The sequence below is a fragment of the Podarcis liolepis genome, assembly GCF_965112155.1.
Source record: "Podarcis liolepis genome assembly, chromosome: 5".
NCBI lineage: Eukaryota > Metazoa > Chordata > Lepidosauria > Squamata > Lacertidae > Podarcis > Podarcis liolepis.
Window position 1 is genome coordinate 58,330,266 of NC_139556.1, and position 15,123 is coordinate 58,345,388.

Here is a 15,123-nt window from a genome sequence, read left to right on the forward strand (position 1 = left end):
TGCAACAGATCCATAATGTGAAGTCATTCCAGGGTGCCAGATGTCCCTGACTTACACATCGTGGTTTGGGGCTCCTAAGTGGGTTGTTCAGACCTAGTGGGTGGATGGATTGCTAGGCTATGGTATTGTTATCAGTGTACCTAAGAGAAGCGGAATCTGATTCATCTTTTGTCAGGTCACGGCCAAGCTCCATGAGAGCCTGCAGTTGTGGGGGGGCGGGGGGAAGGATTCTGTCTCAAGCAGACCTGGTTCCACAGACCCAGAGGTAAACCAGTTGCTTGAAAACAGGCTGGTGTTCGGATGCACGGTTATGTTTAGGTGAGGCTGTCTTTATAGCTGCTTGATGAGAAGAGTTTGCATGAGGTAATCTTAACGTGACAGGGTGGGGGTGGGGGGGTAGGCTAGATGGTGTCCTCAAACCCACACAGCCTAATTTGCCTGGCTTGCTGAGAGACTAGAGAGCTAGTGGCACAAGAGGTAGGGTGCTGAAAGATGGTTGCTGGAAGTCCTCATGGCCTCATTGGCTTTCTTTGGCTTGCTTCCTATGTTTCTCTGCAACGGAGTTGTTGCTTAGAGGGCAGAGCTTTCCATCTGTGAAGCAACTCCTATGTGGTTTGGACTGATGTGAACCAAACCAGCAACTCTCATCTTTTTCAGGGGTTTTTCCTTGGGGTTACAAACGCCAGGAGTATGATTGAGCACTGATTGAACACACTTTGAAAACAGCTTTAACTGCATGGTAGCTGCTTGCCACAGATGACTGCCCATGAAGTTTGCCTTTTAAGCAATACCAGTGTAAAATGTGTTGTGAGCCTCTTTGGCACACTCAGATCTCAAGATATGTTAGTTATGAGAGTATTAAAAAATACATGTGTTTTTTTATTTCCAATATTATGCATTATTATTCATTTTTAATTCTTCATCACTCCTCCTTTTTAAAAATTGCGGGGAGTAAGGCATGAGGGTGGTTACAGCTGGTAAATTTTCTAAAGATTATGCTTACCCCTAAACAGGTTGGTTTAGATGGCATGGTAGGCCAAACTTTGGTTTAGCAAAACTGTGTGAACATGTGGGCTGCTGGAGATGAGCTCACAGCCACTTGGCTCCTCCCTGGTTCTATTTACTGTCATTCTCCTTGAACTAAACCAAGGCTTGGCTTAGCATCTTGGTGGAACAGGGAATCGTGGTTAAGCTCTCACCTCTCTTACCACAAGCTGGAGCGAAGAACAAATCTTCTCATGGTCCTACTAAGTTAGATCTACTGTGTAGAGCAAACTAGTTCAGTAAGTATGCCAAGATCCCTTTCATCCTTATGAATAAGGGTCCACCACTCTTCTGCACCCTTGAGTGACTCTCCGTAAGAAACAGAAAAGTAAAATGATAGGAGGAACTGGGAGGATAAGACTTATTGCCACAACAGCTGCACAACAACCACAGAGATTTGTGTCTTCAGGTAGAGCCATTTGGAAACTTGAAGTGCACACAGGATCTAATGTGGTCTTTGAGGAAGGAAATAAAGTGCTTTCCCATTTTAATAGAAAAATATCAATACCAGTTGGAAAAGAGGGACAGTACTTAACCAGAAGCACAAATGCAGCATCAATATGTTGATGACAATGAGAAGAACCAATTTCCCCCCCTTCTGGTTGTCAGTGACATCCATCTGTTGGCTCTGCTTTTCTACAAATTGCCTGTGTTGTTTACATTGCAAATGGATTGAAGCAAGAAGTGTTGTAAAGCCATATGTGTGAAAATGCCCTGAATTGTCTTTGTGTCAGGCTGAACAAAGATTGAGGTTAATCCTTATCTATCCAGACAATAAAGCCACAGGCCTGTGTTTGATGTCCGGTTACAGTTACTACAGCCAGGGCTCTAATCCAGTGTTTTACTCCTGGGACTCATTCAGAAGAGGAACCATGAAGGTGCTTTGAGTAACAAGTAAAGTGTGCACATGTATGCACTCCTCATTGTAAGCAATTGCCTGTCAAATTGAAAACCACTAAGGCCATTAAGTGAGGGCCATTTGCTACTTGGTGAAAAGCAGAGTCAGGGAGGTTGGATGGAGAAGTGTCCCCCTCCCCCATTTCACCAAACAGGAGGAAATAAAGCAATGACGAGGCAGCAGGCCCTGCTGTATATCTCATCCATTAGAGGTGTCTGGCAAGAATCCTGTTTCACAATTAGATAAAAGCTTTTCCATTCTAAATCACTGTCCAGAAGACAGTTTGGAGCCTAAAATGCTGAATCGAATGCACAGGGGAAGCCAAGATCCCGCTCTGGATGCTGGTAATTTATATGCATTATAAGCATTTACACAGAAGAATGTAGGCTCCTACTCAATGATGTGTTGGTTTTTGTTTTTAATTTAACTGGTTTTCCCCGCAGTTACTTTGCGATTGCTTTGACTCGTTTGACATGATCATATGGTGTTTCTATTGCCCCTATAGTGTGTCCTGCACTGTTTCAGGCTGCAGGGTGATGCAGGCATGACAGGGAGAAGGGTTCTAAATTAGCTGTCTCCCTTAGGCACTAATTTTTTACATGCAGGAAATGTTCTCTGTGTGACTTATTTTGTGGCATTAAGGGTTTTTAATGTAAATTGTATACGTGTTAGAACTATCATGTTCAACTAATCATAGTTTGTTGTTGCATTCAACAAAACAAACTGAGGTAAGTTTCAACTATGGTTTATTGAAATAAGCCAGGATCAATGAGAAATTCTGATTATTGTAAAGGTGAAAGTTCCTGGTTGGCTGTGCCAGAGGAGGAGAGAGAAGGGGGTGTCATGTGCAAAGACTAGCTCAGCTCATTCCTTGAGTGCCAGCCTATGATTTAGTGTTACATCTGAACCAAGACTCGTGTCCCAGTCTTTTGGTTTTCTGAACAAGGCAACTGTGTCTCCCAGTGGATATTGCGCTCTCTTCTTTATTTAAATTTCAGTTTTGGGTGAATTTAAGAGTCTGTTGTTTCTAATCCAAGAAGCAAAGGAGAGAATCAATCAATGCATGATTTATCATTGTAGTTCATAGTTATGCTTATGGAGACAGATGCAAGCTTTCAGTCTTATGGATCTAGCAGCTTTAGAACAGCATAGAGCGGTCATGTAAGAGCAGGAGTGGGCCTAAGGTAGATCTCATGATGATTTGCAGTAGATGGGTAAGGATTTTTGATATGCAAAATGATCCCCTCCTACCACCACCCTAAATCATATTGCTGAAATTCAGAAAGCTTGGGATACCAGAAGTGGACTGTTGCATGGAAGGGCACTCAGAATAAATTTCTGGCTTCAGAATTCTTTCATTCAGTGTATGTCATTTGTACCAGGCTCTGGTTGGTGGATCTTTGGCTGCTAGTAAAAATAAAAAAAATAAAAAAGTTAAAAAAAATCAAAGCAGCTCCTACAAATCTGAAGTCTACCACTACTGGGCAAGAGTACTCTATTCCTAACCAAGACACATATGGGACATGGGGACTTTATATCTATGGAAATAACAGGTGAAATATATTGAATATAAAGTAGCTTCTTAGTGCTAAGAGAGTCACATCTCCAGGAAAGCTGCTAGCAAAATGCAGGTGGCATTTTTTGTTCAGAAAGTTAGAAAGATGTCCATTTGAAAAGGTGTTTTCTCAGGTGGATATGCATAAAAAGTGAAGTGCCTGATAGCCATCTCATAGAACTACTGCCAAACAGGCCTCTGGTATAAGCTTAACACATACTGGAGCATGCCATCATATGTCCTGACATGCTTAATACTTATGAGAGCTGGTCTGGATTGCATTTTATAGCCTGACAGAACTATGAACACAAAGCCTTTTATGCAAAAGCTGTATGAAAGCTGGTAGTGCCCGACCTCTAGGAAGTCTGTTCTGGTGCTTTCCCCACAACTGTATGTAGTTTTATAGGATCTATTTTGATGTGCATGAACTCTGCTTTTAGTCATGTTGGATAAGGAGTTGTCTTTGTGTTTCCTTTTGTAACTGCAAATAGAATATGACCAGGAAGCACGTGTTAAATTAAATCAGGCAACAACTTATATAAAGAAATGATAGAGTGCCAACACTACAGCTTCTTTCTGGAGTAGTTTAGCTCAGAAAAATGAACAGCAAAAGCACAAGATCAAAGGGACATCGCTAATACTAACAGTATACCAAGAGAGAGACTGTATGACTGTTGAGAAGAAAAATGGAGACTGTAAACCTTGACAATTGGCTTCATTTCTCTCTCACCCACATCTTGTAGGATATAGGTTAATCCCAGTAATTATGTATTGCAAAAAATCATTGTGCCATTTCAGAGGGAAATGGGCCCCTGGTGTTATAGTGCTAGGAAACCTGATAAATCAAGACTGCCTTTGAAATTATGAACAAGGGACCTTAACTAATCAAAAACCACAAAAAATATTAATCATCCCAGAGCATGTGTGTGAGTGGGTTTAGGACTCAGCACTAAAAAGGCAGCTATTTTAGAACCACAATTCTATTTTTTCATCATGAAAGTGATCTAAAAAATCTACAGCTAGTGCTGGTCAAGGTTTTTGACTAATGCTGGCCCAAGACATTTTACTACCAGAAGTGGTACCCAAGTGTGCACACCCTCCTACCAGTGAGGACTAACAGTTTAAAAAGTCTGGCTACAGCATTCAAACACTGATTCCTGCTTTGATCTAGGGATGGTTGAGAATCCCCCCCCAGTTCATATTTGAAGCAAGGGCTACCAAATTCATACTTTCTGAAACAACACAAGGAATGAAACAGTGCCATGCTTCCAAATTCTCACTTCTCCAAATTTTGCAATGCAGTTCTCCTGCCAAAAATGTTTACCAAAAAAATCCATATTTTGAGGTAAAGTGATCAAAGAAATGCATAGCACCTATGCAGTCAATGGGTGTGAAGCAAGCTTAAACTTGTAGTGTAACATCATTAATCTATGAAACCCCAGCTATGTTAAAAGCATTTAAATGATTTATGCAATGAGCATTATTTTGCAACTTGCAGACATTTCTACTATGAATATTTCAAAATAATAATGACTCACCTTTGTGTTGTTCCTCACTGTGCTTTTTAAACTTCTCCAGTTCTGTTTGACATTATTTACATTCTATAAAAAGATACCCTCAATGAAAACTTCACAATGGGAGAAAATTAAATTTGGTCTGATGCAAGATGTATCTCAAAGACTGGACTGCAGGCGGTCCAGGCTGCTTTATGGGGCAGGTCCTTTGTGAGGTAAATATTCTGTCTCTTGTGCAAAAGTTCACAAATTGAAGGGATAAACAAGGCAAAGCAGAACCAGATGGGGGATATGATTCTTAAGCAATATCTATTTTGTCCTTTAACTTTCCAGGAAAAAGCCAGCAATAAACATCAGTGTTGCATATCCCAGTCTGGATGACCTTTTCTGGGGAAGGTCATGTGGTTTTAATTGATTGTTCCTGCCCTCTGAAGCCTCCTGTTTTGTTATTCCATAGTCACTGCTTTCCCCATGAGGCATGGGTCTTTTCCTGGTGCTGCACTGCCATATATTATATTCTAATGCACTGATGAACTCATCAAACTCAAGGTTCATCTTTCATCAGGGAAAGTTGAATAATTTCAAAGGCAAAACATTCAGGACAAAAAAGTAGCTTCACACACATATATTATCCCATTCAATGGATTTGCATGTCATCCTCCTGACTCCATCACCAATTATTCATTCATTTTGTGCATGTTTGGACCCTTCTTTATGCCCTTCTTTATGTCCTCTTTTGGGTCCTTGTGAATTTATTTCCCCTTGTTCCTGGCCCTGATGGTTGTCCTTTCTGTCACTCTGATTTTACCAGGCTAAGGAAGAGAGCAGTGACAGGAGCAAGGACAAACAGCATCAGCTTCAGCTTCCACTTACTTATCTTTCCCTTTCCCTCTAACTGATAGTATGGATTGGGTCCAGAGAAAGAGGGTAAGCAAATGGAGAGTGGTAACAGCAGGAAGGAGGAGAATACATCCTGCCCAGAGATGACACTGATAGATGAAGGATAGAATTAGGCCACATTCACACTGTACAGTGGTACCTCGGGTTAAGAACTTAATATGTTCCGGAGGTCCGTTCTTAACCTAAAACTGTTCTTAACCTGAGGTACCACTTTAGCTAATGGGGCCACCGCATGATTTTTGTTCTCATCCTGAAGCAAAGTTCTTAACCCGAGGTACTATTTCTGGGTTAGGGGAGTCTGTAACCTGAGGTACCGCTGTACATTTAAAGTATAGTGATACCACTTTAAACAATCACAGCTTCCCCCAAGCAATTCTGGGAGCTGTAGTTTGTTAAGGGTGCTAACAGTTGTTTGGGGACCTGTATTCTCCTCACAGAGCTACAATTTCAGAGTGACTTGACAATCTATTTGCAGGGAACTGTAAATTGTCTAAAGTGGTTTAAATGTGTGGTGTGAATGTGGCAGTTCTCTGAAATGGGCCAACCAACAGTACTGATGGGCTGTCAGCGTGGTGAAAGAAAGAAAGAAGGTCTCTGGAATTGGGATGTTGCAAGTCCCTCATTGTGCAAATATACAGTGGTACCTCGGAAATCGAACGGAATCCATTCGTGAAATCTGTTCGACTTCCAAAACATTCGGAAACCAAGGTGCAGCTTCTGACTGGAAGCCGTGGAATTCCCATTGGACATTCAGTTTCCAAAGAACGTTTGCAAACTGGAATGCTCACTTCTGGGTTTGTGGCGTTCGGGAGCCAAAATGGACAAGTACCAAGGCATTTGGGATCCAAGGTATGACTGTATTGGGATTGCAAGCTGAGAAGCACTTATGCCACATATAATGGGCATAGGTATTAGTCCATTGAAGAATGGGAAGTCTTCCTGAGTAAACATGTGTAGAACTAGACTGTAGCTTCTTCTAATACCATCACAGTATTGCTTCAAGTCTGTGCAGCCCCTTCTCCTCAACACAGGGCCCTTCTTTCTGTCTACTCTGCTTGAACAGAGAGAATTTCAGAAATTTTGGCCTTCCTCAAGCCCTGTTTTTGCTGGAGGCAAGGAATTTTGGGCTCTTGTACTTAATATACCATCACAATGAGAGGCATTCTAAGTCTATGGAAAAAGTTGACCCAGATTGTGAAGGAACAGATTCATGTTGAAGAGGGCTCCACAATGCAACGATTTAGCTTAGTAAATGAATAGGATACTAATTACTTTTATTTCATTGGTTTATTTGTCTCGTGAAAGAGGGAAAGGGGTCAGAATGCTAGAAACATTACAGACGTCTCAATTTTAACAATTTCAGAGCTCCAGAAGGAAGGGGATAAGTAGTCTGGGGTTGTGTCCCCAAAGAGAAGCATTGGTACCACTGGGTATTCTGCTCACAGTATTGTTTACACCCATACATTGTATTCTATTCTCTCTTCAGTTCCCCCCAATCACCTATGAATGGTCAGTAGCTTCAAGAGGTGGGGAACAGGTTCTTAATCATTATTTAAATGCTTTAACCAATTTCCTATTTGTATGTTTTCATGAAATGCCTTTATTGTCATTTATGACTTTGGAGAGCTGCTTCACTTAAAGTAGAGGTGGGGAACCTGTGGCCTTCCAGATGTGGAACTCCAACTTCCATAATCCTGACTGTTGGCCATTCTGGCTGGGGCTACTAGAAGTTGGGAGTCCAGCAGCATCTGGGGAACACCAGGTTGTTATTCATTTCTAATAGGGAAAAGATTGTACTAATAGATGGGCAATTTATGGAAATGGCTATTGGAAAATGTGCATTTTCTCATGTTTAAGGCTGAAATCCTATGCACACCTACTTGAGAGTTAGTTCCCATTGAACTTATTGGGGTTTACTTCTAAGTAAGCATGCATATGATTGTGGTGATGGTGGGAAAATCCTGCTTTGGAAATGCAAGAGCTTCTCCTTTAACAGCTATCTATGTGAATGTACAAGTTAATAAAATATTTTCTAGAAATAAAGAAACCTTGTCAGCCCCATAATCAAAAGAACCAGTCAAAGTGAGAAAACAGCATTTATTCTCCTTATGTGAAAGAAGCCAGGCATTTCTACTCTTCTTTTGCACAGACATGTGTTAGGCAGAGATAACTAGAAGAAGCTGCAGGGGTATGCAGATGGCAAACTGCTTTTTTGAAACCATAGTACTGCAAGCGTCACACAGTATCGCTTAATGAAGCAAATGCGGTAACCTTGCAAGGAGTAGCCGGCATGCTTGTGCCTCTGCGCTGGATGAAAACGATAAAGGGTTAAGCCAGTAACAGCTCTATCTGAAGCTTGATTTAAAGAAGGGAGAATTGATATGCTCTCCCCCTCCCTTGAGTGGATGGTCGGCTCTTTCTAGTGGATCACATGGGCTTGTTAGGCTCTGCTGCAGAAGCACCAGCTGCTGCTGATCAAGGGAGGGTGCATCACCGGCTGGGTGTGTGTGTCAATGCCTTGTGGTCCCAGGCTCCAGTTTAAAAGAGGGGGAGCCCACAACGTGCTTCTGAGCAAGTGGGCTCTACCTTTTTTCTCCCCTGTGCTTCAAGACCTAACCATGTCTATCTGTTGTTGCCTTTTTTTCAGGGATTATGGATCCTCAAAAAGGAAATCAGGTAAGAAACCATGCTTGTTCCATATGTAGCATCATGTCTACAAAGCTCAAAATGTTTCTTAACAATTGCTCTTTTATTGCCTGCTGTGTGAAATGTTGGGGGTGTTTAATGGATTTCATTTAGCAGGAAAGGGAGCATTTAAAATATTTAGTAACTGAGTAGGCAAAATGTTCCTTGCACATTTTTGCTGTTGTATATTTCAGCAGAAAATGTGCCTCTCCCTGCCCTCTCTAGTTGATGGGGAAATGTTTTACAAATACTAAATGCAGAAAAAGCAGGCTTTTTGTGTTGCAGTTTTGCATTGCATTGGAAGCTACCTGAAGACCCATCTAGTTTCATGTTCTTCTTGCTAAGGTAGAATCACTCTAACCTGACCCTCCAGGGATTGTTCGTGGTTATTTCTGGAGGAATAGTAATGGTATAACTGAACTTGTAAGCTTAGTTTGTGCATGCATTGCCCATTCCCTCATGTGTATCACCACATTTCTCCATCCCTCCCTGGTCTAGTGCTCCTGAAGGGGTTCCTGTACCTTTAGCTGTATCTAAGGGGTGTTGTTTTAGAGTAAATGTAGCTTATTGTGCCAGTGTGAAAAAACCTGCAGCTGCTAAAATGTCATCTTGCATACTACTATAAAAAGGCACAGGAACCCTGGCTGTATGTGTTCTGGCCCACCTGCCCTCACATGGATTCAATCTTGACTCATCACCAGGTTTTCTTAATGGCTGCATTCTTACTAGCTGTTAGGGAAATTGCTGTGTGAGTCATGCACAGATACCCTAAGATTAGGTTCTCTATAATCTTTATTGGCCTAAATTTCTAACTAGTAAGTTCTCCTAATCAGTCAAAAGTATAAATACAAGTTATACTCTGCTGTGTGCACTATGCAGTGCAGACATGGCTCAGAAATCAAAGTCAGGGCCAGCTCTACCATTAGGCAGAGGAAGGCAGTCCCTTCAGGTGACAAATTCCTCCTGAACCTCTGGGCACTCCCTTCCCTTGAAGATCAGAGCTGTGTGTGCTATGTAGCTTGTCATGTACTCTCTGAACTAACCTGTTGTCCTCAGGTGCAGTGGATGATGTTATCTTGCTGCAGCTATTAAAGCAAAATTCCAGCTGCCAATCGAGGTGGTTTCTGTACATGGAAAGTGGAAGTGCTATCTTGTCCTTTACCTCAGGCAGCAAAATGTATTGTGCAGGGCTGAATAAAAGTGCAGCTGTGGGGTCAGATGGGAGAATAGGTTCACAATGAAATCCTGTTAATGCCTACTCAGAAGGGAGCCTCATTAAATTAAATGAGACTTAGTCCCAAGTAGCAATATCCAGATGTTTTGGAGTACAACTGCCCTCAGCACCAGCTGGCAACATCAATGGTCAGGGATGACTTTATATATTTGTTTATTTTTTCTACTTCTAGCCCTCTCTTCACTGAATGGTCTCTGGGCAGGCCATATAAAAATAGTACAATTAATTGAAAACCACAAGTTAAAGCTGCAGAACTAAACAAAATAATGAGAACAGCGAAACAGGTGTGCAGCAAGACAGCACAAGGGAAAACATCCACTGTCTTAAAATCTTGGGTAAAGAGGGGGATCTTGACCTGATGCTGAAAACTATACAAGATGCACCTCAGAGGAGATAACATTTTACAACCTGGGGACCACCATGCGCCACCAGCCCACAAACCACACAAGGAGATGGTGCTGCCAGCAGCGCCCTCCCATCAGTCCAGGCAGGTGGATATGGGAGGAGGAGTCTTCAGATATTTGGGGACCAAGTCACTTAGGATTTTGAATGCCAAAATCAACAATTTAAACTGGGCTTGGTAGTGAATTGGTACCAGAGCAGTTGCTTTAAGACCAGTATATTCTGAGTCCAGCTAGAAATGCCCACTTCTGCTTTATTCCTGCATTCTGCACAAGTTGCAGCTTCCAAACTGTCTTCAAGGGCAGCCCTGTGTAGAGTGCATGGCAATAGTCCAATCTGGAAGTTACCAGAGCATGGATCACTGTGGCGAACCTACATCTGTCAAAAGGGTAGTAGCTGCTGAACAGCTAGAAACAGGCACTCCTAGTCAACAAGGCCACCTGGACCTTAAGCAACAGTGATGGATCAAGGAGTAGCCCCATGCTGTGGGACAGTTCCCCCCCCAGGGGAGTTAATTCAGAGGGCACCATGTTGGCTATCCCAGGAAGAATTTGACCACAATACAGTGGTACCTCGGGTTACATATGCTTCAGATTACATATGCTTCAGGTTACAAACTCTGCTAACACAGAAATAGTACCTCAGGTTAAGAACTTTGCTTCAGGATGAGAACAGAAATCGTGCTCTGGTGGCACGGCGGCTGCAGGAGGCCCCATTAGCTAAAGTGGTGCTTCAGGTTAAGAACAGTTTCAGGTTAAGAACAGACCTCCGGAACGAATTAAGTACTTAACCCGAGGTACCACTGTATCTGTTTAGAAGGTACTTGGGCAGAATACTAGAAAAGACCATTCTCTGTCTTAGATGCTCATGCCAGTCAGTTACTGTGCTAGATGTTTTAATGGTCTGACTTTTTACAAAACTCCCTCCCTCCCTCTGTGTGTGTGTGTGTGTGTGCGCAGGTTTGTGTGCATGCCCACGCGCATATTAAGGGGGGTATAGAGGTATAGAGACCTCAATTAGAGCCTGGGCAGTAGCTCTTATTTGTCTTTGGGAATGACTTGCCCTAATGCTGTTGTGCTCATCTGGCACGTGACTCTTATTAATTCCATTGATGGGCTAGCTAAGCTGGAATGCTTGATTTTTGCAATTTAACTAAGTGGTATTCTAATGGATAGTTGGCATTTTGTCTATCTCCCCCTCCTCTTTCCTGGAGATCCTGATGATTTGGGGGAAAAAGGCTCCTAGCCTGTAGCATGAAACCCAGAGGTCAATAGCATAAGAAACCATAGTAGTTGTCATTTCATTCATCTTTTATTAACCCTGCTGGGTAGATCAGGCTGAGACTATGACTCGAATGAATGAGCTGCATTTCATGCCTGAGTGTGTAGGTTTGAATCTGTCGTTCACAGTCAGACTCAATGCCATATCAGTAAACCATAACAAGGTAAGGCATAGTTCCTTTAATATTTCCCATGAAGAACTATCTCTAGATTAAGTCCAAAACATGTCCAAGTTCTCTTTCTCTCTAAATGTTCAGTTTTCCCAATCCACTATTCTTTGTACTTCTGTTTCTTTCCTAATCTTGCACAAATATTTTTGCTGCTATAGTAAACCATACATTTTTTTCCATTTCTGATAGAGCACTTTCCATATATCCCAGTTAAATTCTAAGAGGGTACAGCACCACATCTCAATATAAGTATTGAAAGCTTTCGTGGAACCAGACCTTTCCATCAAATATGCAGCGTTACATTGCCAACATTCAGCTTTCTCCTCCAGATAAATCGTTTTAATTCTCTATGGCGTCATGTACTATCTTGCTAGTACTTTAAAAGATTTCCATGTGGTGAATTATGTCTGTATTGCTCCCACATGGATTCTCATACTACCTCCAGAATATCTTCATTTAAATCTGCAACCCACTTACTTATCACAATATTTATTCTTTGTTATTTATATCTATCAATATATTACGTATATTCTAACTTTGAAGCCGCTTCCTTGTCATTTATCAATCTTCCTGATTTGCTTTTTTTCCCCCGAAGAAAAAACTACCTGCTCCTTTTTTTACAAAATCCACCAAATTATGCTTCATCTAGTTATAACATAATGGGATTTTGGACAGGCTCTCCCACTGTGACTGGCAAATTATTTTGGCCCCAAGTCCTTGACCATATACTCCACTTTGAGAACAACACTATATCTTCTGGCAAGCCGCCGTCTCTTCTTAGGACTGGGAAAACCCAGAGCAGAACAAGCCGGACCTGCTTCTGTAGATCTGCTTCTTCAAAACAGGCCTTCAAAAAGTTGGCATAAAGAGAAAATGGACTGTTAATGCTTTCAGCTCATACCATTGGAATAATAGTGTCCCTTTCGTTCCCAGAACAGAGGTGGGGTATAGCATTCTGCTATTCATACTTTAAAGATGGTGATTCTGTACCCCCACCCCACAGATAAATGAGAATTAGAGTACAGTGGTACCTTGGTTCCCGAATGGCTTAGTCGTCAAGCAAATTGGCTTCTGAACACCGCAAACCCGGAAGTAAGCGTTCAAGTTTGCGAACATTTTTTGGAAGCCGAATGTCTGATGCAGCTTTCGCTTGAGTACAGGAAGCTCCTGCAGCCAATTGGAAGCCATGCCATGGTTTTCAAATGGTTTCGGGAGTCAAACGGACTCCCAGAACAGATTAAGTTCGAGAACCAAGGTACCACTGTACTGGAGTAAAACATTGATTAAACTCTGCAGTTCTAGTATTGATAATTTTCACTGAGCTTTAAAGCATTGTTTAAAAATTGACTGTGATCTGGCTGCAGATGTTTTATAAAGTAATTATTTTTAATACAAGTGCTTTATAAAAACTGTAGAAAGCCGTTAAATGTGGCATTCTTCCCTTTCTCTCATGTGAAATTATGATGGCTATGACATAAGTGTACAGTGCTGAGTTAATGCTTCAGCTACTAGCCATGCAAACTATACACACATGTGAGCTGCATGTGTTGGATTTAATTGCACAATTCAAATTATTTTCAACTCAGAGGCACCCTCTTTTATTTCACTTTTAAAGTGTCTTTATAAATCCTCTTAAAATTAATGGTTCTGTACAGACATCTCATAAATTAGGCCAATTCTTTATCTCTTCCACCTCCGCCCCCCAAACAAAAACCCTCTGCAAAATACCATCTGTGCTTTAGAAACATAGTCTGCTCTGGACATAATCCCAGAGCATTTCTAGTGCTGTAGCTTTGTAGCATGGTGACTCTGTGTGACTGTGCAGTGATAGCATCCTGTCCCACAGTTAGTGTCCAAGAGTTGTTTCCCAGTAAATACAAGAACCTAGAAGTTATCTAATAATTCTTTAACCAACAAAAATGGTTACTCTTGCTGTTACTGGCTCAATACGAGTCTCTTCTTTTCTCTTGCTCTCAGACTGACATTGGCGCAGTTGGGGACAGCTGTGTGTACTCGGAAGCCATCTCATAATTATAGATTATTGTGTGAGACTTGCTTCTAATGTTTGCTCAGTAGGGTGATTGTGTGCAAAGGACAAAGGTCCTCTACTTTGAATTACATTGTAGAAGAGAGAATTTGGCAGCTCCAATTTGTCATGCGTGGGTGGTTAAAAACTACCCACTGAAATTACCTTTCAAAGCTATAATAGTCTTGTCCTCCTCTCTTACCTGGTTTCATTTGGCTAGTTCTGGGATGCCAATGTGGTGCCTTCAGGTGTTGTGGGCTACAGCTCCCATCATCCCTGACCATCGGTTGTGCTGGCTGGGCCCGAAGGAAGTTGTCATCAAAAACATCTGGAAGGCATCATTTTGGCTACCTGTCAGCTAAATGTTCAGCTAAATGTTTCAAAGGGAGGACAAAATGAAGCTTACCGGTATACACCCACCCACCCACCCACACCCACCCACAGAGAGAGAGAGAGGCAAGGTTGTACCAGGGAGATGTAATCCAGCATGTCTCTCTCCTGCCCTAAGGCAGGTATGGAGCATTTGTAACCCTCCAGATGGATTGCAACTCCCATCCACACACCCTTAATGTTGATTTGACAAGTATTTTCTGGAGGACCCATCTCAGTGTACACTGAAGCAGGGGAGACATTCCCCAAGAGCAGAGCTGATGTAATTCCCATGGCTCCTGCCAGATCGGATTGTGTATGGACATAAATACAGCAGCTATTGTGTGCAAAGACTTGCTTGTTAAATTTGAAGCATGACACACTGTCTTCTATATACAGCTTAGTGACGTCTCTAGTTTAAATATGTCCATGCACTATGTGTTATGGGGACCATAGGACAGTAGTTTTCAACTTTCTTTAATCATAACTTGCAGCATGAGATCCTTTATCAGCTCAGACTATTTGTCCATCTAGCTCAGTATTGTGTATTGTGACTGACAGCAGCCCTCCATGTTCTCAGTAAAGATGTTTCTTATTGCCTGTTACTAGTTTCTATCAACTGAAGATGTCAGGGATTGAACCTGGGGCCTTCTGTATGCAAACCATGTGTTATGGTCCATTCTCATTTGGGATTTCTTCTCCTACTAAACAAAAAAGGAAAGAAAATGGTAGTTTCGCTAGTGTGACCTGCCTGTTGGTCTCTTCTTGCTACGTAAAAGCTGGTGCCATGGGGTGTAGTAAAATATTGGGGTTTTCTAAGAGAAAAGTAACATGTTAACATAGTACCTAATTTCTGCCAACGTGCAAGATTTTGGCTTGCAGCAAAGGATGTGACGGCACTCTTTGAAGCTAAGTGTGCTCCCATATTATCCAGGATGTCAGTGCATTAGCTCTGCCAGGCTGCCATGCACAACTCTTTGCCACTATGGAGGCATGGGCTGCAAGTATGAAAGGTAGAACATACAATGGTGCACTTGCCACAGCAG

At 42.0% G+C, this 15,123-nt stretch overlaps 1 protein-coding gene and 1 long non-coding RNA gene across 15 annotated transcripts in view; one reads left to right on the forward strand and one right to left on the reverse strand.

Annotated features, from left to right (window-relative positions):
- Positions 1-5,206, reverse strand: part of LOC310707756 — a 30,290-nt gene extending 25,084 nt beyond the window's left edge. Inside the window, exon 1 of the long non-coding RNA XR_014526718.1 lies at positions 5,036-5,206. This is a non-coding gene — a long non-coding RNA (uncharacterized lncRNA). The remainder of the gene's footprint in view (positions 1-5,035) is intronic.
- The window catches only part of SH3PXD2A (SH3 and PX domains 2A), a 260,873-nt gene that overhangs the window by 145,303 nt on the left and 100,447 nt on the right, over positions 1-15,123 (forward strand). For 13 of the 14 annotated variants that reach the window (XM_083505057.1, XM_083505058.1, XM_083505059.1 and 10 more), the window contains one exon: positions 8,559-8,587. In XM_083505057.1, coding sequence (XP_083361183.1) covers positions 8,559-8,587 — 29 coding nt within the window. Of the gene's footprint in view, positions 1-8,418; positions 8,588-15,123 lie in introns of those variants that run through there. The other variant, XM_083505052.1, reaches the window with a different exon arrangement.